We start from the raw sequence: 26,122 nt of genomic DNA on the forward strand, positions 1-26,122 counted from the left end.
AGTTCAGTGGTTAAGAGCACTGGCTGCTCCAGCAGAGGACCTAGATTTAGTTCCTAGCACCCACACAGCAGCTCACAAGTGACTGATACTCCAGTTCCCAGGGATTCCTACTTCTTGTTATGGCCAGTGTGGGCAAGCATGCATACACATGCAGGTGAATGCTCATACAAACTAAAAATAAAATAAATCTAAAAATGCAATTTCGCTATAGATATTACTTGGGACAAAAAAATTATTTTATAGGAATGATATGATACTCCAAACATTTCTCAGACACATTTCAGAAAAGAACACCTGCACATAGAAGTACACCTGTCCATAAAATAATTAAATCTGAAATAAGATCATATTCTAAGGTCATTACTGATCCCAACACAGTATTAAATAACAAGTCCTTAAGGAACAGAGATGTCTAGGAGTGATACGCCGCAACAATACGGTTCCAGTTCCCTGCAATCACAACGCACTAGGAGAAGTGAAGACCACAGCCTGACAGGAGGCCGCCTCCTCCTCCTCCTCCTCCTCCTCCTCCTCCTCCTCCTCCTCCTCTCTTTAATAAGAGAAATGTGCAAGGTGAACAGAGGCTCGGAAACAGCCAAGCACACGGTTTCAGAAAAGAAGTGTGCGTCTAGGCCAGGATACGAGCAGATGAAAGAGAGGTGGATTCAGACACAGTGGCTGGGGAGTCCACTGAACTCCACGGCGGCGGCAGGGTGCCACTGAAGCTTGAGCTGGTCACTGTGCTAAAGGAGAGGGTCGGGAAAATATTAGTCTGAGGGTGACTACAGCCGAGGCTACGGAGCTGAGGAAGAGCGGACGTAGACAGTGACAGGAGGAAAAGAAGAAACAGCTGGAGAGATCAGATGCAAACTCGAGGGGCCTGGAAACATCTAAACACACAGCTAAGGCGTCCGAGGAAGACTGCTGCTGGCCCTGTGCGAGCACATGCGTCCGGCTGTGCTAGGGTTAAAACCCAGCAGCCCAGCAGGGCCTAAGTATTTGGTCTAGATTTGGGAACAAAATCCGGAAGTAGAGCAAAAGAAATATTACTACATAAGTACTTTAGTGGACTATATGAGCAAAGGAGGTTATGAAACATGCAAACTTCTCAATACTGTTTAAAAAGAGGCAGGAAACATGCAGGGATCCCAACCTCTGCAGAGCAGTGTCTGCAGAAAGTGAAGTTACTAAGAAGTAACTGGGTTTCATGCTGGAGGGCATGAAAATTATTCTTTTGAGACTCTGTGTTCCTCCTCTGGCTCCCCTTTAGAGGCCGGAAGCCACTTGAGGGGTCTGGATGGCAGAAGAGCAACTAGTGGGTAAAATTAAAGGTGTGGAGAAAGTAGGTGCTGACTCACAAACTGGGGTCAAAGGAGGTAGGGCTTACTCTTGACTAAATGGACAGAGAATACCTACTCAGAGCTAATGTTTGACGGAAGAAACGGTCAATAGAGATTGAGTTGAGAAGACAGAGCCGTATGTGACTCACAGTTGTCTTCTGAAGAAGGTAGATACAAGTTAGGGGTCACAAGTGAAAACAGATTTAAATTTTCAATATTGTTTACAAAAGGTGCAGGGGACAAGAGCCACAGGGTGCCCAGGTCCTTTCAGCATGGGTCCCAGTTAAACAGTCTTCAAACTACGGTGTGAGTCTGCTCTTGTGCATGTGTTACCCATAAGATACTGAGCATGAAGGTGTTACCTGCCAACAGGAACTCCATACTAACCGCATAGGACCACCATAAAATTAACTGTTTGGGAAGCCATATGCTGTGGATATCACTCTGTAAAAATAAAACACAGATTGGCCAATAGCCAGACAGGAAGTATAGGCGGGACTAACAGAGAGGAGAATTGAGGGAACAGGAAGGAGAGAGACTGCCTGCAGCCGCTGCCAGGACAAGAAAGATATAAGGTACCAGTAAGCCACGAGCCACGTGACAAAGTATAGATTAATAGAAATGGGCTAAATATAAGAGCTAGACAATGATAGGCCTGAGCTAATGGCCAAGCAGTTTAAATAATGTAAGAGTCTGTGTGTTTATTTTATAAGTGGGCTAAGGGACTGCTGGGGCTTGGTGGGACCCGGAGAGAAAACTCTCCAGCTACAGCCATATATTCAGGCTGTCTCCAAGGTCTCACGTTCATGCTCCGTGCACCCCCAAATGCCCAGATCAAAGAAAACTAGAAAAAGTAAGGCTCAAGCTGCAGAGTCGAGACATGAATTTTCAGCACCAATACTGTCACACTAAATGAAGGCAAAGCGGCCACCATCTGCCTTCATTACTCATCATTTGAGCAAAAGCCACAGCATCTGATGCAAGTGCAACTTTCCCACAACTAGAGAGTCACCTATTATTAAAAAATTGGTATACTTATGATCACATGGTATACACTTCAAGTGGAGATTAAAAAAACATAGCAGCTGCAAGGCTGGGATTATTTAGTCCAATTGTAAAATTAAAGCAAAAATAAATAGACAAACCAACACTGGCCTTTCCACCTAATATAGACAGAAAATGGCACTTTAAGATAGACAAAGTGTGAGATCCAAGGAAAACATGGGCACCAAATAATGCACGGCTTGAATTTCTCAAGGAGCCTGGCTTAGGATCTTGTTCTCAACACCATCAATTATGAAGAGATGTTTGGTCCTCTTCTGAGACCCCCTAGGAGTGAGATGGGCGGGAGGGAGAGACCGTCTCGGACTCTGTACCTGCTCTGGGAGCCATTCCTCCTACCAGACGGCCTCATCCAGCCGTGTGGAAGAGAAGATGCCGAGTCTCAGGCCACGTGATATGCCATGGCTCACCGATATCCATGGAAGGCCCGCCTGTATCTGAAGAGAATCAGCGGAGGAGGAGTGGATGGGGGCGGGGGAGCTGTGAGGTGGGGAGGGAGGGGAAACAAAACAAAACAAAACAAAAAACCCCCACAAACCAACAAACCAAAAAGAGATGTCAGCTCCTCACTGAAGCCCACAACAAGGAGGAAAAACAGCAGATGATTAACTTAGGGGTGCCTCTGTGGGTGGAGTCTACAGTTTGTTTTTTTTTTTTTTTTTTTGTAAATTTTGTAAAACCATGTAAGAATAACTTGCTGTAATTACATCTGTCACTTATAAAGCACTGATTCCCAACCCCCCACAACCAGGTTGTACTTGCTGTCAATATCTGAAGCTCTTTATTTAAAATGATATTTTAAGCTTTTTCTAAAGTAGAAAATGAGGTTACGTGAAACTCTCCATGTTTTTATGAATTCACATTAATAACTTAAAATCTCTACAAGTTTATATGAATTTTTGAAAATCAGAAAACAAATTCTGTTATATAAATAAGAATTCAATTTTAAAATAAGTTTTACCATTTACAAGAATATTTGAAATAAAATAAGATAAACACTAGCAGCATTTTAAAAATACTTATTCTTAACAATGACTATGGGTGTGGAAGGCCTACTTGAATGCATTTATTTTCATTTCTGGCTACTCAGAAGACATATTAAAGAAATTTAGATTCATAGAGGTTAACAAGTAAGTTGTTTTTTGTTTTTTTTAATATTGGGTTAGGAAGAAACATAATTCATTGAATGGCAACATCTGACAGTCACTGTTCCAGACATATGAAAGGAGAGGGTCCCCTGATGCTGCACCAGTGTGCCCATTCACACCAAGGAGGTGATCATCTGAGATCAGAAAGACAATCATTATTAGATCCCAACTTTGTACTAGTAACTTCATTTATAGTTTAAGCTTTCATGTATTCATAGTAACCAGACGAAAAGTTCAATCACAAATGTTCAATTTAAATACAAAAATGATTCTTGCATTTGTTCTAAAATAAATAAATGTAACTAGCTAAATAATGTATAACTTTGAAAACATTTGAATCACATTTGTTACTAAATACTTTTAAAGAGCATGTTGGAATGAGTATTTTCTGATAGATCTACATTTGTAGTCTTGTGCTCAATGCTATTTCTGAGGCTTCCTTTCATGTCCCCTCATCAAAAGTCAACCTTGTCACAGCCTACCCAAAAATCTCAGGAGCAGGAGGTCAGCCAAACCAGCTCTCATTTCTCTGGAGAGCTGGTTAGGGAAAGGATGGAGAACTGACACCCAGGAAGAGTGAAGATGGCGTGTCCAGTTTCAGTTGTCAGAGTCCTGAATGTGTCTTCAGTTTCTCAGCTTTCTAACGAAACACTCAACTTCCAGAAGCATTTATTCTTAGGTGAAAAGGGTGACAAGAAGTGGTCCCTTCAGTTACAGCGCATGCATGACCTCGCACCTGAGTAACTTTTCTGGGCGCAGGTTCCCCGTCCGACTCCGACGCTGACTCAGAACCTGAAGAACTTTCTTCCATGGAACTGGATTCCGCACTGGACGATTCTGAAGCTTTCAATTTTTCATTTTTCTTCTTCTCATCTTCTGAATCACTATGAATAAAGATGAGTTTTGAAATATAAACTGTAACTCACTTATGTACACAAATTTAAGTAATTTTATAAAACAATAAAGATTGCTTTAAAATTTTAAAATATGAAAATGAAATAAGAGCAGCTGAGATAGCTCAGTGGTTCCTACTGCCAGCCTCACGGCCAGTCTGACCTTCAGGACCTACACAGGGACGGACAGAGTCCAGTCCCACAATGCTCCTCTGACTTCCATGTGTGCGGTGGGAAGCGTGCGCTCACACAAACTCCACATGCGCAGTGGGAAGCATGTGCTCACACAAACTCCACATGCGCAGTGGGAAGCATGTGCTCACACAAACTCCACGTGTGTGGTGGGAAGCATGCACTCACACAAACTCCACGTGTGCAGGGGGAAGCGTGCGCTCACACAAACTCCACGTGTGCAGGGGGAAGCGTGCACTCACACAAACTCCACGTGTGCGGGGGGAAGCGTGCGCTCACACAAACTCCACGTGTGCAGGGGGAAGCGTGCACTCACACAAACTCCACGTGTACAGGGGGAAGCGTGCACTCACACAAACTCCACGTGTGCGGTGGGAAGCGTGCGCTCACACAAAAACAAAATTCAATGGCCAACAATAAAGGTAGTGCTATCTGCAACCAAGTAAGTTGGGACGATTTCAAATGCAAAATCATAAAACAACACTAACTGATATAGTCAGTGACAATATAGAAAAATACTGGGTTTTTTCTAGGTTTTAAGTTGGTTTTCTAGGAATTAAGAGCTAACAGTAACAAATTCTAAGAACCTAGGCTGGTTTTTCAAATGATGTCTCAGAATATCACTTACTGATAAGTTTAAGAGTTTATCTCTACTTTTGTCAATAAACCTGCATTTGGTAGATTTGGGTTCTTTCTAAGAAAATCAGTTAGACAAGCACACAACGTGATCTTAAATATATTACATAAGAAAATGTTAATTAGCTCAGAGGAAATTCTTGTTTATTTAAAGATAGGGTCTTGCTTTGTTGCTATGTAGCCCAGGCTAGCCTCACACTTGGTCTTCTAGGCTAACGTTCCCCAACGCTGGGAAGGTGTATGCTACCATGCCTCACTCTCACGTGGTTCCTCTATTTACTGTTTCGCTCAAAGTGCTATTCACTTGTTCCCAGGTCAACTAGTATTTATCACTAACTCGTTTGCCTCATTGAGATACAGGTGACCTGTGTGTCAACTTAGTGTCCCCAGTGCACTGGACCACACAGAGCAATACAATGGTAGGGACGGGGACGAGACACAGAAGCCACAAGCGGCAGGCTGCAATGTTTTATGAGAAGACTCAAAGGGACACCCACACTAGATATCCACGATTAGGAATCTTCAGAAAAGGACACTTTGAGAAACAGAAAGAAGTGGGCAAATCAGGATGTCCTCTCCAAAGAGAATGAAGAGTGTGGAGCTGACAAGTAAACTGCCTTGAGGTGCTGAGACTTTCCCCAAGAATGCAAAGTCTAATTACCTTTACTGTATGTTTGTGCATGTGTACATGTGTGCACACACGTGTGTCTGCTCTTTCATTTTTTTTTTTAAAAATCTACCCTAGGGACTAGAGAGATAGTTTAGCAGTTAAGAGTGTGTAGCGTTCCTATAGAAGAAGATCTTGTGTTCAGCTCTAAGTACCCACATGGCAGCTCACAGTAGTCTATAACTCCAGTTCCAGGGGATCCAAGACTTCATCCTGATGTCCTCAGGCTCTTGCATGATGTGGTGCACACACATAAACTCAGGCATGTATACACGCATGCACATGCGGGCACACTCACAGACACACACCATCAGTCAACCAATCTAAAGTGTTTTGTTTTTGTTTTTAATCATCTACGTTGGGCCTGGCAGTGCTTAGGCCCTTCATTCCAATGAGCTACTACAGATGCTCTCACCCTGGGTAAATTATTAACCCCCTTACAATAAGAAAACCATCGTTTGAGGTTAAGTAACTTTAAGGACATACTGGCAGAAGGGGGAATCATGAACTCTGAATTCAAATCTTTCTCCCTCTGACATCCTATTTCCCCTTCTACCACACTATTGTGTCTATCGTGAAAATAATTTGAAATGTCAAATTCAAATTCAGTAACTAACACTTGTCATTACTAAAGGGTAGTTTCTGAAGATACTTGAAGATGATCAAGACTGTTAAAAAGTTCTGCTGGCAAACGGTACACAAATTCTAGGAGACAGGCCAAAGGAGACAACCCAGGAGCGGGGAGTGGCTGGGGAAGAACAATCGATAGTTCTCAGAATTGATTTTTGTGGAGGAAATATGATTGCTGTTTATTAACAACGGAGCAATGGCAACATCTCAGAGCACATGTAATTATATTGGAAGATGGAAAATATGTTGTTTTCTCTCCTACAAAATAATGGCAATATATATTATCCCAAACTCATTGTTTAAAACATGTACTTGCAAATAAAAGGGCTTAGAATGTCTTTGTGGTTCACTTAGGTGTAACAATTACTTTAAATTCAAAAATAAATGCAGATTAAAAAATTTTTTTCTAAAGAAAAAAAAATACAAACCTAATATGTGATCATAAGCATATACCATGATGGCCTCTGTCACCTGAGGAGACACTGTGTGCTTTCTAGAAACAGGTACTTCCCCAAACCAGACCATCACAGCTAGTCTGACGTGAAAGGCACGCACAGTGTCCTCAAAGGCCAGGTGACCATAGCCACGGTGCTCTGCTGCAACAAGGTAGCTGTTCTCAGGAGCCCTGGCTCCCAGCACTCCAGACAAGATTTTAAAGGTAAAAGTGTTATTTTATTATGCAGCACTCAATTCTGATGATAATTATTGTTTACCTTACTGCTTAGAGTTTCAGATGTTAACCTAATGAGAAGAATTTACTGGTAACTAGGTTTTTAACTTTGCAATGATGAAAAGCCTGTATTAATTTAACCTACAGATTTCATTTGTTCTGAACAGGAAAAACAATATAAATCACTTTTAAAATCATTAAATCCTGACTTAAATTAATAAAGTCATAATTAGGGCATTATGCTGTGTTTGTTATGGAAGTGGCAGGGCGAGCTGCTTTAATTACTGTCTGTAATAAAAGGAGCAGAGAGCGTACTGTGCCCAATCAGTGCTGTCAGCCACCACTGAGCCCAGGCTGCAAGCTCATCAGGGAGTGGGCAGCGGCCCCGAGAAGGGCCAGGGAGTCAGCGGAGGCCACTCCAAGAGCGGTGGGGAAGACGGCCACACAAGCCAAGGCATTAGCCCCAATTACTCCAAGTCTTAATGACGCTTTGACACACGAGGCCGCTGTTGGTAATGGCAGATCTTGAAAAGCACTACCCCTTAAGTATCTCCTGACCGTCTTCCTTCATAGCCTTTGACTCTGATATTTGGATCATAATCTTTTTAATGTAACATTATTTAGAAAAATCAATTGTCTTAGTTACATAATGGCAAAGTGCTGAAGGATTTAATTTTAGTCCTCAGCAAAATTGCTGCAAAAGGTAATTAAGTGTTTCATCCCTACTGCTTGGCCACTTAAGGCAGCCTCCCAAGGTAATAGCAATTTTGAAAATGTACCCTAAGACCTGTTCAAGTTCAAAATGAAACCTAAGCACAGTACGTCAAGACTTAACATCTGTTCTGGAGAAACTACACAGGCATTTTTAACTCTGGAATTAAGGAGACAGAGTAACTCTGGGAACTTCCTGAGGGAAGCTGACAAGGTCACTCACCTTTTCCTCTTGGTTTTTGATTTCCTCTTGCGTTCCGCTTCGGCCTCACTTCCGGTCTCACTCTCTGGATCGCTGGAGGAGTCCTCGCTGCTGTCCTCACTGCTGCCATCTGTGTCTCCACTCTCACTCCCAGACCCGCTCTCTGAAAGACAGACCAGCTGTTCCTTCACTTACGACCATTCAATTACACGCAGGAGACCAGAACCACACGGTGACTGAGGGATGGAGGTCCTGACTCACAGGGACCCTGTCTGTTCAGAAGATCGGTTCAGAGGGGACACAGACAGACAGACAGACGGTGACTGAAGGAAAGGCGGTCCTGACTCACATGGACCCTGTCCAGATCGGTTCAGAGGGAACACAGACAGACAGACAGTGACTGAAGGAAAGGCAGTCCTGACTCACGTGGACCCTGTCTGTTCAGAAGCATTAGTTCCAACAGGAACTCACACAGACAGACAGTGACTGAGGAAAGGAGGTCCTGACTCAGAGGAACTCACACAGACAGACAGACAGTGACTGAGGAAAGGAGGTGCTGACTCACAGGAACTCACACAGACAGACAGATAGACAGACAGAGACTGAGGAAACGAGGTCCTGACTCACAGGGACTCACACAGACAGTGACTGAGGAAAGGAGGTGCTGACTCACAGGGACTGACAGACAGACAGACAGACAGAGACTCACACAGACAGAAGACGCTCAGCTAATGGGCAGAGCAAAGACAAAACTCACAGGAAACAGCTGGAGAGAGCCTCTCTTTCAAACCTAAAGCAGATAGCTACGGCGTGAAATTTTTTAAAGAATGCACAAGAGTGGTATAAGAAGGAATTTTGAATTCTGTTACTTGTTGCTGAAAATTTTAAATGGTGAAAGATAAGGACAGTGAGATCTTCCTGGGAACCAACTTTGAAAGGGAAATGAGCTTTTACAGCAAGCAAACTTCCCAAAGAGTTATGACTTCCTTTTCCCCACAGTGGAGGTCTCCCAGTCTGAGATAACATGACACACTAGTGTTCTCGCAGAAGTGATGCATTAAGAGCTGGGCATGATAAAGCACACTTGTAATTCTATGATTCAGAAGGCTGAGGCAGGAGGATAGGCCTGAGTTCCACACCAGCCTGGGCCACATGTGGGCCCTTCTCTCCAAATACATATATACTAGCATATGTATTGAAATGCAGCAGAGTCTCAGGACTACAAATGACTCCAGGTGCAGAGCGGCACACCAAACGAGAGGACTAACCATTGCCCCTGCTGACCGCCTACCCAGTGCAGTTCAACACTGTTCCAGCGCCCGCTTCATCAAGAGTCCTTTCTATATCACAGTGCCGCCAGGATAGCTAGTTCCTTTAGTCTGCCACAGAGTGGGACACGAAGCAGGGTTTCCCGTGAGCATGTCCAGGTTCAAATCCTAGCTACGCCACTTACCTACCAGCCCTAAGACTGCAAGTCATGCAACCTCTGGCCTCAGTTTCCTTTTCAGAAGGGAAATACTTCACAGAGTTGTTGTGATGAGTATGTGATTCAAGCACAACATGGGGAGACAGACACTAACCGGACATCTTTCACAAAGCTTACCCAGACAAAGCTTCTAAATGAAGATACTTGGGATTTGTTGTGAAATCACAGTTACATACATACGCAATAGGTCAGTTAACTGCAAAGTATTGGTCTATATTAACTTAATGGTTTATCCTGGAAGTAACAAAAGGAATTGACAGGGCTGCGAGATGGCTCCGAGGGTAAAGTGCTTGCTGCACAAGTACGAGGAGCTCCGTCCGGCTCCCCAGTGCCAACACATGGGAAAGCCAGGCATGGTGGTGTGCATCTCTGTAACTGGGCCTGGGGGGGCAGAGCCACGGTGGTGTGCACCTCTGTAACTGGGGCTGGGGGGGGGCAGAGCCACGGTGGTGTGCACCTCTGTAACTGGGGTTGGGGGGGCAGAGCCACGGTGGTGTGCACCTCTGTAACTGGGGCGGGGGGGGGGGAGGCAGGCATGGTGGTGTGCACCTCTGTAACTGGGGTTGGGGGGGCAGAGCCACGGTGGTGTGCACCTCTGTAACTGGGGCTGGGGGGGGCAGAGCCAGGCATGGTGGTGTGCACCTCTGTAACGGGCTGGGGGGGGGCAGAGCCACGGTGGTGTGCACCTCTGTAACTGGGGCTGGGGGGGGGGGCAGAGCCACGATGGTGTGCATCTCTGTAACTGGGGCGGGGGGGGGGGGGGGGAGGCAGAGCCACGATGGTGCGCATCTCTGTAACTGGGGCTAGGGGGGGCAGAGCCACGGTGGTGTGCACCTCTGTAACTGGGGCTGGGGGGAGGCAGAGCAGGGGCGAGGGTGTCGCTGATTAGCCCGCCTAGAGGAAACAGTAAGCTCTCGCCTCAGTGAGAGACTGCCTCATAAGTAAGGTGCAGGGCCTGAGAGATGGTGCTTGCTGCCAAACTGAGCTCCATCCCTTGAGCCCACACGGTGATGGAGGGAACTGGCCCCTCTACACACAAGGGCCATGGAATGTGCCTCCCTCCCCCCCATGCAAACGAATACACGTAAACAAAACTGAAACAAATAAGATGTACGGTGAGGAGCCGCCTGACACTGACATCTGGCCCTGACACGGCACGGCACGCACAGGGGAATGCTCTCACACAGGCGTGCACCACACCCATCCATCCACCCCATGCAAAGAACAGAATCGGGGGTGAGGGAGCCAACAGCAATCTGGGTGCAGCTCCTACTAGGCAGCTGCTTTCCTCCAAGGGCTACAGTAGAGCCCCTCACCTGGACCACAGGACTCACTACTGTGCTATTCAGACGAGCTCATGAATAGCCACAATGTTAATAGAATTTCAAACAGACTTTGAACAATGCAATCCAGGAACAGGCACAAGCTTATAAACAAATGGGACGAAGACATGTGTGTAAAGTATAAAATAAAGCACGCCACGCTGGCCTCTGCCTCCCAAGTGCTGGGATTAAGGCACACTTTCTATTTAAACACATGTACACTGGTGTTCTGCCTGCATGTGTGTCTGTGTGAGGGTGTTGGGTCCCCTAGAGCTGCAGTTAGACCGTTGTGAGCCATAAAGGCATACTTTTAAAGTCTTCTCTTCAACTATCAGATGGAGAAGCAGGTGCCTCATTTAGTTGGGATTCTGAATCCACACTGTGCATGCTTTTCACTGCACATGACCCCCAACCTCCTAGCTCTGAAAAGAAATGAATTCTGAGATGTCTTAAATTTAGTAACAGGATTGCTGTGGATACGAGGGTGAAAGGAAGGAAAAGGTAAGGGGCATCCGCACACAATCTACAGTGTGAATGGTACAGTTTGACAAGTTAGAAAGCCCACCACTGTCGCTGCTGCTGCTGCTGCTACTGCTGCTGCCAGAAGACTCCTCTTCCTCCTCCTCTTCCTCAGATTCAGAGTAAAATTTCTTAGCAGGTTTTTCTTTCTTTGTTTTTCCAACTGGGGTCCAATCTTTTGCCTGTTTATATAAACAAGATAAACCTTTAGGAATTCTTACTAAGTGATTCGGACTCCTGGCAAACGTACTGGTTTAAGTTCACAGTGAACTCAGAAGGAAGTCGGAGACTTCAACAGAGAAAGCAACTGTTCCGTCCCAACAGCAAGTTACCCACTTCTAAACACACAACAAACTCTCATTCAGAACCCACTGTTACATCACTCGTGTTATGTCTCCAGATTATTTAACAAATGTTTGTGTTTGTTGGTCCACAGGAAACTTAACCTACAGTAACAACAACAATAATATATGTTGCTAGCTTGGCACTTAAAAGAGACAAAAGCAAGCAAACCACAGTGAATGCAAGCAGGAAGTGAACATTATCTTCCTGCACTAACCCCACCTTCTCTCTCTCATGGCCTAGGCGTCTAACCCATGCAGAAAGGCTCTTCCACCTGGGTTGGGCACCTGTCTCTCCTGGATTACCGCAGCAGGTTCCTAACTGGTTACCTGCTTCTCCTTTCCACTGACCCCAACCAAAGCCTGCTGAACACAGCAGCTAGGGCTGGGGCCAGCTACTCTGGTTGCAAACCTTGGTGGCTCTTGGTTTCAATCAAATAGGCAGTCTATAATAGTCTGCCTGACCAGACTCAACAAGCCATCCCCACTCACCTCCTCTTCCTTTGCATACTCTGCTCCAACCAGTTCTTACTGTTCCTTCAAGACTCCCAGACCTGCTCTGTCTGAGGGCCTTGCCCTCAGCTATTCCTCCTCAGCACAACTCCAACCCCTTTAAAAAATAGTAGTAGCTCCCTTCTAATATGCTCTGTGATTTACTTGTCTTTTTCTTCCCCAGGGTGGGAATTTCTAAGCCTGCACACTGAAGCATCCTAAGTGTGTCTGGCATAATAAGTATTACTTATACCTATTACACCCTTAAAGTTTTCAATTTTATACTCAGAAAATATTTGTTTGCATTTAAGTAAATGATGTTCTTTGGTGTTCATTAAATATGGCATTAGGAGAAGTCTCTACTATAAACCTGTCCCAACAGTGACCCTGATTATCTTAGAAAAATTACGTTTCATACCTTCTCTTCTAAAAAGCAGGGAAATGTAGATTTCTTAAAAGGTCACAATGGTTAAGACTCACTTATTTATTATACTTTTAATTTAGTTTCCAGTGTGTGCAAGCCAGAGAGAGAGAGAGAGAGAGAGAGAGAGAGAATATTGTAAAAGAATTCACAACATGACACAGGTTCTAATCCAAGGACTCTCCTCAACACTGAAGACTCATTACAATTTTCTGAGAATGCTTTAAAATACTAATACAAATAACAAAAATATTAATGCTCAAAAATCCCAACTGCCCGAGAGAAGCTTCAGAATCCTGAAAAATTACTTGGAAAATGAGAAGAAAACTAATAAAATGATTTGAATATATGAATTTCTATATTCACATCGTTTCAGACATTTAAGGGCCAAAGCCTAACACCATTGAATTCACTGTGGTGCGACAGCTAAACACAGTAAGGAAGAGCAGAGGAAAGAACGGAGGAGATGGAGAGGTCCTCTCCACGGTGTGCTGGTGTGCTGCCTGTGTGTTTACAAAGCAAAGTGTCCTTGATATGCAAAAGACAGTCTTTGTGTAGCTGGAAAAAAAGGATTTTCTGTAACTAAACAAAAAACTCTGAAGGAGCCACAAAACTTACTGGTACCTTAATATAAATATACATTATATCTGATATCTTGGAAATGGTGGTGTGTAATTCAAAGTGACTTCTAGTGTCAACCTGACTAGGCTCCCTGTTGTTTTGATTAAAATGTCAGATTATCTAAGCCTCAGCCATTTTTCTTCCTAAGTTATATTTCATAATAATGAGATTTGACCTTAGAGGATCACTAGATAGTAAACCCAGAATAATACAGTGTATCATGTGCACAAAATGCACTCTATGACTTCGGGGGGAGAAGAGGCACAGTGTGAGGCAAGGATAATCTGAACACCACTTTCTGCAGTTCTGGATGCATTTCAACACAGAACTAATTACATTATGTTTATATTTCATAGTATCCCTCATAGAAAATTTAAGCCACTATCTCAGAAACCAATAGATGAATCTGTTTGTTATATGGCTTAAATGGACACCTTAATCTGGTTCCATTAGCAATAATTATTCTCCATAAGTTATTAATTATTAATTTCAGGAATATAGTTAATAAAATGAAAAAGAAATCGATTTATCTCTGTTGAACTGGACAACTGAAATGAAGATAAGAAAACAGGTTACTTAGGCACTGTCCCTATAAAAGAGTTAATGCTTGGAACACATGAAAATGGAAGAAGCCAGCCAACCAATGTAAGAACATTACAGAGACAAAATTAAATTGCACAGCATTGCTATCAATTTCTGAGAAGACAAACTCTTTCCAGGGGGAAGAGAAGAGACGGTAAAGAGAGAGGATACGGTGGGAGGATAAAAGGATTGTTCTACCTAAGCCAAAACACTGTGTACCCAATCAAGAAGAGGACAGCACCACAACAGGCAGCAAGCATTAACGATCAGAAGAGAGAGCGTCTACACAAGACCTGCAACAAAGAACACCGTATTCACATCCCAGTATGGGACAAAACTCATACAAGACAGCAACTGTGCTGAACGGTGCTCAGATCTGGGAGAACCCCAAGCAAATTTAGCTGTACGATGAACAGACATGCAATGAGTTATTTATTTTTTATTTTTAACGTGTGTGTTGTAGGTGTTCATGGGGTGAGGTTGAGTATGGAGGCCGGAGTCACTGTTGGGTATGTTCATGATTAGGACAGGGTCTCTCACTGAGCCTGGAACTCAGCGACACGGCCAGATGGGCTGGCCCGTGGATGCAGCAGCCCTCACACCTCCACCTCCTCAGTGCTGAGTTTACAGATGGGCACCACCACAGCTGGATCTTTAGGTGGGTGCCAGGGACCAAACTCCGGTTCTCACGCCTGCGTGGCAAGCACGTTACCAACTGGGTCACCTCTCAAGGCCCAGTTTTGATGACCTTTAGATTTTTTCTTGGCCAGCTTTAAACACAGCTCGTTTGTTAAAACGTGAAAATGATGGCACCACGCAGAGACCACCACAGCTCTGCCGACAAGCTCAGGCGTCCTCGCCTCGACCGCACAGAAAGCATGCAGCGAGCACAGCAAACCCAGCAGAATTCCAGGCCGCAGGAGCTGGGCATGGGAACTTACATCTACTTAGGCTCTCTAAACCTTGGTTTCTTCACCTATGAAACTGAAATAATGAGCCAGGCCTGATGGTGTGCACAACTTTAATCCCAACACTTGGGAGGCAGAGGCAGGCAGATCTCTGTTTGAGGCCAGCCTGGTCTACACAGTGAGTTCCAGAAAATCCAGAGTTACATTGAGAGACCCTGTCTTGAAAAACCAAACAAATCAAAACTGGAAGAAAAAAAAGTGTATTGTTATGAGTTTTAAACGGGAGGATGTTGTCAACCATCTACCACCAGGGCTCTGAATTGAGATATTATTGATCATCTGCTGCTGGACATGCTCCAACACCAATGTAAGTTTCATATTCAAAAGAAAGCTATTGCTCAGGGGAATCATATTACATGGCTATGCTCATTAAAGGGATTATGTTTGGAGTATGAGTCCTTCCTATGCATGTGGGGACGATTGCTATGGGATGGTCTGTATGTCAAATGCTCTGATTGGTCAATAAATAAAACACTGATTGGCCAGTGGCCAGGCAGGAAGTATAGGCGGGACTAACAGAGAGGAGAACTGAGAGAACAGGAAGGTGGGAGGAGACACTGCCAGCCGCCACCATGACAAGCAGCATGTGAAGATGCCGGTAAGCCACGAGCCACGTGGCAAGGTATAGATTTATAGAAATGGATTAATTTAAGATATAAGAACAATTAGCAAGAAGCCTGCCACGGCCATACAGTTTGTAAGCAATATAAGTCTCTGGGTTTACTTGGTTGGGTCTGAGCGGCTGTGGGACTGGCGGGTGAGAGAGATTTGTCCTGACTATGGGCCAGGCAGGAAAACTCTAGCTACAGACGATAAGGTTAACTAACTTTCCAAAAGGAGTTTAATGGTAAAGAATTCTGATTATATGAATTCTAGTTCACAGTGCCATTTATATCAGGAAAACATCCATAATGTAATTCTCAACAGCTCCATTTAAATTAATCCTACCTTAAAAAGCAACAGAAATACTCCACATAATTTCTAAGTACAAGTAAAATGTCCCTTTATTACATTTATTTATAAAACAATAAACAGGTAAAATTAGTAAAGAGTATCAACTATTTAAACCTAATAGCTAGTATCTTTAAGATAAGATTCAGAAAAAGTATTATGGTAATTTTTTAGAACAATGTGAAAACTGTGTATTATTCATTTTTTAAGTGTGACCTCATCAAGATCATCTTTGGTATACAATGCTACCTACTTTTTAAGTGCTACTTAAAACAAGGCTCAACAGAAAACCCAGGACATTTTGTACAGGTTTTTCTTTTCTGGAAAAGAACAGTAAAAATTATTTATAAAAACACTGACAGGAAGCTTACGAATCTCTAACAAAGTAGAAAAAGCTCACTCCATTGAAACTAAATACCTTAGAAATTGAATCTACGCGGTTACCAATGCACCCGCACAAATGTGGCTGGCACTGATGCAGAGAATTCAATTCTCGATTTCCTTGAAGCACAGAACAGTCCACGTACTCAGCAAGGAAAACCACAATATTTAGTTCCTATAAGGCAAGGTATATCTAACACATTACATTCAGAATCACCAGAACAGCGTTCAGTTTTCAGCTCAAAGGCTTTTATATAAAATGATAGTTATCTCAGAAGCTCTCATTGCTAGAACAAAATTAATCTCAGAAAGGTCAACTTACTGACTCTATTACTTCTACATTGCGAACGGATGGGTCAGGCGCCACCTCTGGCCAATTAGATAATTCCAGGTACCCAGACGCTTTAATGTTGAGGGTATGAGATAAGGTGCCAAGCTGGAAATGATCCCTATCTATTAAAAACGGAGGAAAATAGAAAATAAACAATATGAGCCAAATTTAACAGATAACAATCATAATCGAACTCAAGGTAATTGGCATATTACCACAAATGTCAAGGAATAAATACAAACCAGGAAGCTCTTCATAGGTCAGAAAACTGATTTCAGCCCATAGATTACAATAATCTCCCCCATAATGGTCAATAAAAAAGCTAATCAGTCAGTGTGTTTAGAGGTGTTGCTCTGAAATGTAGCTTCTCTAAAAATGACTTTACTGTGAATATTAGGAATGACAGCACAGTTAAACAACCCATATACATGTCTTGGCACAAACACATCCAGAATTTCAATACTTTTCCTACTAAACTGAATTGTATTTACTGTTTTACAACAATTAAATAAGAAACAATGTGAAAACCAAGCTACATAACCATGTGATTCCAGCTATAATAGCTACTTAACTGATAAGATATTTAATTAGTCCCTTTAAAAAAAACTGGAGAAAAGAACACAAGTTTCTTCCTTGAGAAACGAACTTAAATTAAAAAGATGTTTGTATGAAATAATTTCTCCTAGAGATGCTGACATTAGTGTACATAGATATTTAATTAGTAACTTACTATAAAGGTAACTTACACCCTCAGAAAATACAAGTATTTAAAGCAGAAATAAAGCCTGTGTCTTACAAGAACAAAACAGCTTTTCATCTACTGTTCAGTTAAAATGCCTGATGAGAACCAGAGGACCTGAAATTATTTAGGCAAACAAGATCTACAGAAATACAAACTTTAACAGACATTAAAAATAAAGCTTGCCCTGAACAGATGAATGAGTGCAAGCACACTGTTCTCATATATCGGCATGGAAGCCGTGTATTTTTCTAGGAGATAAATGTGAAGCACATCACATTGACACAATTTTAGATAACATGTTTTACAGCTACACAGTCTGATCTACCTTTAAAGGGAGACTCGAGCAACGGTGCAGGCTTCTGTGCTAGGAAGATTTTTTTGGCATATTTACTTAAAGCTCCACTCTTCTCATTCGGAACAATAAGCTGCCTAATAAATCTTGTGCGGTCTCTGATGTCGTAGTTTTGATCATACTTGCCGAGATTTAATATGTACTGGGTAAGCAATTTTGTCTGTTGGAAAAAAACAGAACAAGTTGAAAATACGGTTATTTATGATTATTGATAACTCTGGATAAACATATTTAAAGACGTAATAAAAATGAATGGTTATGTCAAACAAATGTCGTTCCATGGGGAATATGCATTTCTAACATGGCAAATGGAATTCTGCAGCCAACGCACATGTCCTCTTCTGTGCTGGGGAGGTGAATGCTGAGCACCGAGAAGCAGCCATGTGCTAGATTATTAAACTGCTGAAGTGGAAAGAAAGGCATCATTAAAAAAATAATCATATATGGCAAAGCCGCTGAAGGGTCTACGTGAGAATAATGAATGTGGAAATACAACTAAAAACATGGCACTCAAAACTTAATCGGAAAAATATGCAGGACATCAAAACATCAGAGAGTATTAGGAGCTGGCAAACGGCTTCTCCTGAGGTGTGCTTTATGAAGAGATACTGTCCCTGGCATAAGCCGCGTCTGCACTCTGACTGCACTCAGTTACTTTACCCTGAATTATGACCCATTAAAGCAGACACATGAATCACTGAACTGGATTACTGCAAATTATTTGCAGTGCATTTAGCTGTTACTTTTTCATAAAAGCAAGCTGCTGATGCCCTCTAAAAACTAGGATAAAAGAGTTCTTCCATTTTTCCGCCATGCTGCTTATAGCCTCTAGTAATATTGGTCATTTATTTATTTACGTAAGCTTTTACACTGTAATCAGGCTTGCTAAGTCAACTTCTGAATGCACTACATTAACATATATTGAGATGATTTTAATAATAATTAAACCAAAATTGGAATGTAACAAAATAGGTTTGTATTTTAAACTACAGTGTTTTTAAATGAAAAAGCAATTTTAATTTAGAAGGCTACATGTGTACAACTGTAAATGTAAGCTAAATAGGATTCACAAAATAAGTAAAACATAACAGAAGAATAGTAAATCATTTACATTAGAAGATTTTACACTCACTAGAAACAGATAAAAATAGAATCAATCACAATAGGGAGACGCAAAGACAATGCTAGAACAATACGTCAGAGACCAGGAACAGGGGTGGTGCACCCCTTAAATTACTAATCAGCTGAGATAACTGGGAGAGGATGCAGGCTTCTTCTGGAAGCAAGGCATTTAAAAGCAGTGGCACAGTTTGTTAAGGAAGAATTATAAAATGCTTGTAGATCTTTCCTGAATCCAGTAACCAACAGCTGCTGTACACATCGCTTCATCGAGAAGTGAAGACTGATTCCTGTTTCAACAATGACCATCAGCCAATACCTGACAGATGAGAAACACAGCTCCACCCCAGCTGCCACAGGGTGTGACAATGGGTATAACTACCTGGACGGGAGACTGTGAACTCACGTAACCACGACTATCCTCAGAGCATAGCTAGTTAATGCTAAGCCCTTCTGAGCACTGAGACTAGAATGCAAACTCAACCAAAGAAATGAAGACTACTAATACAACTTTTTAAACTGGCAAGTCATATACTCTGCTTATAAATTCTTTAACCCTCAAACTAAGTTTTGCAAAATTAAACTTTTAAAATATATTAACAGACACTATCTAAATTGAAAATAATTAAAAATATGTACTTATGACTTATAAGACAGTTCTATTAAAATCTATTTTCAAAATAAAACTCTTCATAACATAAAAGTTATGTCTATATGCAATGATGCACTGAAAATAAGTAGAATCATTATTCATCACACACTACAGTAATCAATTTCTTTGCTGTTTGTCTTTAGTAGTAATGCACTGCATTTCTCTGAAGAATGTATTTTTAAAAGTGTCTTTTAAGCTTTGTATCTTTTAAAACTGAAATTTATGATTAAAAATTATGAAATTGTTAGTATTTTTAATGTATTCTCTATATATCATAGTATGTGTATATATGTGTGCTGTATGCATGTATGTGTTTGTGCGTGTGTGCGTGCGTCAGTTTGGGTGTCTTCCTCTGCTAAATTCCACTTTATGTTTTGAGACAGGGTCTCTCCCTGAACCCAGAGCCCATGGACTGCATCAAGTGATTGGAAAAGGAGCGCCAGGGATCTGGGTCCTCCCCTCCAGCCGGCACTGGAGTTACAGATGTGTGGGCCACTGCACTTAGCTCACCTATCACTGAACCACAGTGCCATGGCAGAAACTGTGGTTCAAAGCAGAGGTGAATAAATGGACTTGTGTGTCCTCGTGACATAACCATCAAGGACATCACTTGACTAAAAATTAAAACTAGGGACACATCTTAACTGGATGGATGGGACACGGAAACAATCATCATAAATTAGATTTCTCCAGGGCACCTTTTAGAAAAGAAACAAGGTTTAAGTAAATAACCATGGCATTTTAACATCACAAAGGGTCCAGTTCAAAACATTAAATAACACAGTTTTATAAAAAAAACGCATAAAACAAGAAAATGAGATATAATATACTCTAACAGAAATATTCAATACCCTTTATTCTATTTTATTAAAATTTTGGTTTGAGTTTAATTTTCCTGCTTAGATTTAAGAAACTGTTAATGTTACCAACTAATGGCGAAGGCTATCCAAACCCTATTTACATCACTTATATGTTCCTCATACTGACTAGTACACAGGAAAAGGGAATTTGAGGGTAAGTATTACAAAAATTAAAGAATTTATTATTTAAAATATCTAAGAGATGAGCACCATATCCTTGCCTGAATATTCTAACAAGTAATAAAGTGGCAAATACTCAATTGAGTTCTTCTAATACAATTACACATGAATGACAAAGATACGCCCTGAGAAAGCTGTCATCAGGCAGCTTCAGAGATGTGGGGCCAGAATGCACTTGACACAGCCACAGCTTCTGCATCACCAAGGACTGGTGTAACCACCACTGTACACGTGGTCTGTTCATGTCCATAATGCCATTATGTGATGCATCAATGTGGCTTAACAGTCAGCACAAAATAATAAAGGTCATTTAAAATAGTCATAAAACTAGCCTAAGACACTATTACTACAAGGAATACAAAAAAGCATGCAGAATCAGCATTCTGTATAACAACAGTTATTTTTTAAAGGCAAGAAATTGATAAATACGTTTGGAAAACTACATAGAATTGTTAACCTACCCTAGAGGCAACTCTAAGCAAGTTCTACTGTTCTGTACTTTCATGACCAAAAGGTTCTCTTCTGTGACTTGGAGTTTTTTAATTCAACAACCACCACTTTCCTGCTGAAAGGTGTTATATAGATCTGTCTGCCTTTTGTAGGATCAAGGAGTACTATGGATTGAGTTGAGGGTCTCAGGCATACCAGGAATGCTAGTCCATTCAACTACAGCCCTAGTCCAGGTTCTCCTTTCTAATTCATATTTACTTCACTTTCTTGGGGTGGGAAGAGAGAAACCAAATCAAGGCAGTGATTTCATAGCGCCAAATCTTTTGTCAAACAGGAACAAAGCACACAGCAAGGAGATTTCTGGAATATCAGTATGACTCACCCAGTCTCCCACTGAGAATCAAAACGCACCCAATGAGCACAAAGTGCTCACTTTCTAAGCCACAGAGATGCAGAAACTTGAGTATCTCACAGAGTATCAAAGAGTAAATGAACCACAATCTATACATATCACTCTTTCTAAGACATGACGTGAAAGGCTGAAAAACTATAATCAAGCAGAACGTGCGTTTCAGAACCACAGGCAGTATGGTTTTATTAATGCACACTCATAATGAAAATAAGCTTGACTGAATGAAACACACCAACAGTACGGCAGTGGTCACCAATAAAGAAGGGGAAAGATATGGACAGGAGCGTCAAGCTTCAGGGCTATCACTTTTTAGGAGGAGAAATGTAGCAGACGCTGACAGTGACTGGGTCCTAAGGAGAGACAGATACGCGTATCTTTCCTGTTAGGTTCTTTGCTGGGAGTTTGCAATTTGCCATATATAGAGACGGGTTAGGAACAACACTGACTTATCATTTATCTCTGTACTTAAAGCATTAGACATTATTACAAATGTTTTTTGAAAGTAACCTTTCTTTGCTTTTAATTGCTGTTAACCACTTGAACCAAACCCATGCTCCTGACATCAGCAACGATAACAAGTCACAAAGTCTTTAGCGTTTTCCACACACAGTGACACCATTTCCTTATGAACACTCCAATAGTGTTACCCGCTGGATATTTTTATCTAACACTGTTCTCCACTAACTAGCACACGAGGGATTACACCATGCTTTTCTTAACACAACAGGCCCCAATGAGTTGGTTTCTCCCTGAAAAAGAAAATGATTATTGGTAGCTCAACTGTTTCCCTTATTATAAAAAAAAAAAAAAAAAAAAAACACTTCCTCTAAGAAAAATCTAGCAGTTGATTAGGAATGTGAACTTGGGCTCAAATCAAAAAGAGGAACTACGGTGAGCTAAGCACCGCCATGTGCTGGGACGGTCACCTTTCACTGTCACCACCCTGCAGCAGGTACAATCAGCTCTGCTCTGATGCTTGTTTTGAAAATGGGTATTTGTTCTAATTCGGCCTACATATTCCAGAGCAATTCAGGCACGATGTGAATTTTGTGCATGATTTCTTCTGCAAGAAATACTAGGTAAAAACAGAAAAACGGACCCAGCAGAACTTGGCTGCCTAGGTGCCCACCAAACATGCACTTGGCATCTACCCCAGATGTTACCATTCACACGCTGTGAGTCACACTCCACAGAACTTCCTCCTGATTTCAGATAAAGACTAACGGAAGAGCACAACCTATCAGCCCATGCTTCCTCACTCTAAGAGTCTGGATTCCTGATGATTTTTATGTATTTCTTAACAACCTTTATATATTAAATTGTGGTTCTGTTTTCATTTGGTTCTCACTTAAAACTATGCAGCATATTTTGAAAGCATTTTGAACACTGTGACTCTAGCTCCTTCTCCCCGATAATTCCCAGGTATTATATGGCATGGGTTTGTTTAACACGATGACTTTTAAGAACACATACACTGCATAACAATGATGCAGACCTGACTTCTTTAACTCCTATTCCAACTAATGAGGAACTGTCTCAGATGGGTATTGTAACTTGTCAGGAAGCACAAACGGTGCAGGAGGACTCGAAGGTCCTGCTCATAATTACATACGCTCCCACCACGGACAACACATGGTTCGGAGGCAGCCACCACACAGAACAGATGAAAAACTGCTGCCAGAAACAGGGAGGCAGAGGGAGAGGAAGAGGGTAGCAGTGTAATGGGGCCTGTGTAATCACAATACACTGTGTATATGCATGAAATGGTTAAACAAGAAAAAAAAATAAACGTATTTCCCAAGGATTCCAAGAACAAGCTTTCATCTAAACAAGTCTGGGGTTAGAAGCTTGATTTACTTATTTTGTTAAAAATGTCAAGCCATATTATAACAGATTAAAAAAACATAAAGGTGCTTTAAGCAATATTTAAAATATTACATAAAGCAGCTCTGTAATTCTGCCAGTAGAATATATACTACCTCAGTAGTAGAATGCTTGCACAAACCCCTGGGTTGAATCCTTAGTCTCTCTTTCTCACACACAAACATATACCACTCAAAGTAAACGACCTGGACCAGTAGGTCGTTCTCCAGTGAAAGGGTTCTAAGAGAGAGGACCAGATGAGACGATAAAGAGGCCAGAAGATAGAGAGATGATGAAGCTTGGTATCGGGAAGTCTTGCACAAGCTATGTGTTATGCCAAGCAAACTTTCTGAGCATCTTATCTGCCTCTTCCAGAGGAGAAATAGTGATCAGACAGTGCTGCACAAGGGGAGCAGGGCCCCTGAGAGCATCAGACTACTGAGTACACAGTGGCCTGGGGACTGGTAACTCTAATCTCTTTAGGAGGAAAAGCCAAGTTCCCAGGAACACAAAAATTAACTCCTTCAAGGCACTGGCTCCAGCCCGAGACTGGTCTTGCCAAGTCCACTCCCAGGCAAAGACAGCGAACTCAAATTCCCTCTGCCCTTTCATCTGTCTCTGAGAAAGTTTTGGGTTTGGGTCTTTCTAGCTCCCCACAGGAAGGATGTTCATTTTCCAAATGTTCTATTTTTTAGTACCAGAACTACTTTTAAATTTCCAAGACAGGACCTCGCTCTATAGTCCTGGCTGGCCTGGGACTTACTATGTTGATGAGGATGTCCTCAAACTCACAGAGAATACACCTGTCTCTGTCTCTGCAGTGCTGGATTAAAAGTGTCATGCCCAGGTCAGTTTTATAAATTCTATTTGATTTTTAAAAATAATTTCTATTTCTCTCCTGAGATTTCTTTTCACTCATTACGAGAATACTTTCCTTTATATCACTAACCAAATTTCTAACAGTTGCTTCAGAACGTTTACCTGCAATTCCAGCTTTGGTTTCTATTGATATTTTTCCTTTTTAAAAACTGGTCATATTTTCCCAATCATCTTTTCTTTTAAACAGAGCTTAAATAAACATGAAACTTAAAACACTGAGGGTGTAACTCAGGGGCATTTATACTGCTGTGCAACCACTAGCAACTCGGTCTCGAGCACTCTTGCAGCTTTCCACACTGGAACTTGAAGTCCACTAACCCACAGCACTCCGTTGTGGGTCTCCTAACTCTGAATTACAGATGCTCTATTACGGACACCACTCTCAACACTGTCAATACTCTTTAATCAGACTGGGTTTTGGTTAGTTTCAACATACAATTAATGATGGGTTTCAAAGTGTACACTCTCCTTCCTGGTTGTACCTCACATTTCAGGTCAGGTCTGTCATTCTCTGGGTGCTGCATGAATCCACCATGCACACGTCTGTGTCAGGAGTCATCCAAAGGCCTGGGCAGTTTATTCAGACTTCCAGGCTCTTCCTCTCTCAGCGCTCTAGAAGCCTTCCTTAGTTCTGTCACGTCTGCAGCTTGCTTGCATACTGTCCTCTCCTTTCCTTCTAGAACACAGTTACCGTGGTTACCATGTGCAGAGCCTGATGCAGCCTAACGTCAGGCGGACATCACTCTGAGCCTGCTCCCGCAGGTCCAGCAGCCTGCAGCATCTTCTTGCGTTGTCTCTCTTCACTGAGTGGTCAGGCGGCCGTGTGTTTCTGTCCTGATTTCCAGTTTCCAGTTTGTATCTGTTATCTCCGGGAAGGCCATGCTAATTAGAGTTTACTTTGCTAACTTATCTTTTGATTCTCTTTTGGTCAAGAAAAGACATTTTCCTTTTCTGTGTTTGTGTGTGTGTGTGTGTGCACACGCGCATGTGTGTAGAGGGTAAACAAACATATGCTTGTGAAGTTTAGAGGTCAATCATGGGTAGGTACTGTTCCTCAGGAGCCATCCACTCTATTTTTGTTTGTCCTCATAAATTTTTATTATTTATTTATTTATTTATTCAGAGAAAAGGGATGAGGGGGAGGGGAGGAGAGGGGAGAAGAGGAAGCCAAAGTTCAAGTCAGCCATGCTACTGAGGTGGAGGTTAGAAAGCAACTGTAGGAGTTGGTTCTCTTTCCACCACATGGTTCTTGGGGCTCAAACACAGGCTGTCAAACTTGGTGAAGACTCAGACCCACGGCGCAATGTTACCCACACACACATCCTGTCTTTTTGAGGTGGGATCTCTAACTGACCTGGAGCTTACCAATTAGGCTAGGCTGGACGAACAGCTAGCTTAGGATCTATTGCCTCTACCTCCCTAGCACTGGAACTGAGAGCATGGACCGCCACACCAGTCTTTTTATCTTTAAGTGAGCTGTGGAGACAAAACTCTGATCCTCATGCATGCACAGGAAGAACTTTACTGTGGGGCATTACCCTAGCAGCAACTATAGACATTTTGAAGAAGCAAAATTTATTATTCAACTATTCTCTGCGTGTACAGATAAATACAATATACTATACCTCATATAAACCGACATACATATTCTCTAGAAGCAAGTAATTCAATGAAAGTTCTGGAGAGGTTCAGTGAGTGACCAAGATCCCAAGGAATAATCAGGTCTATAGATAAGTCCGAAGATTTTGTGTAAAGTCAGCTCTAAACATTGGAAGATAGTTTAGCACTGTTCTAAGTTCTAAACATTGGAAAATAGGTAAAAGGAGGCTCTTACTATTCAGCTTTAAAAATGGCTAAAATAAATACACGTTAAAGTATTTTTATATTTCGGTCAAAGCAATCACTTCAATCTCTAATATCCACCGCGTTATGAACCACGCAACTAAAAAATATTATCCAACTACTGGCGCATAAAGCCATTTGTTAGTGCTAATTTTCACTCAGTAATTTTCCGAACCTCGCCTTTTAAACAAAAAGTGAGAAATAT

At 42.0% G+C, this 26,122-nt stretch overlaps 1 protein-coding gene across 4 annotated transcripts in view; it reads right to left on the bottom strand.

Annotated features, from left to right (window-relative positions):
* Positions 1–26,122, bottom strand: part of Ap3b1 (adaptor related protein complex 3 subunit beta 1) — a 218,690-nt gene that overhangs the window by 77,018 nt on the left and 115,550 nt on the right. For all 4 annotated transcript variants that reach the window (XM_052743550.1, XM_052743548.1, XM_052743551.1 and 1 more), the window contains 5 exons: positions 17,634–17,820; positions 16,558–16,688; positions 11,525–11,660; positions 8,173–8,314; positions 4,287–4,434 (listed from right to left, as the gene is read on the bottom strand). In XM_052743550.1, the coding sequence (XP_052599510.1) occupies positions 4,287–4,434; positions 8,173–8,314; positions 11,525–11,660; positions 16,558–16,688; positions 17,634–17,820 (744 nt within the window). The remainder of the gene's footprint in view (positions 1–4,286; positions 4,435–8,172; positions 8,315–11,524; positions 11,661–16,557; positions 16,689–17,633; positions 17,821–26,122) is intronic.

The sequence above is a fragment of the Peromyscus californicus genome, unplaced genomic scaffold (assembly GCF_007827085.1).
Source record: "Peromyscus californicus insignis strain IS unplaced genomic scaffold, ASM782708v3 Scaffold_18__1_contigs__length_77618521, whole genome shotgun sequence".
Lineage (NCBI taxonomy): Eukaryota > Metazoa > Chordata > Mammalia > Rodentia > Cricetidae > Peromyscus > Peromyscus californicus.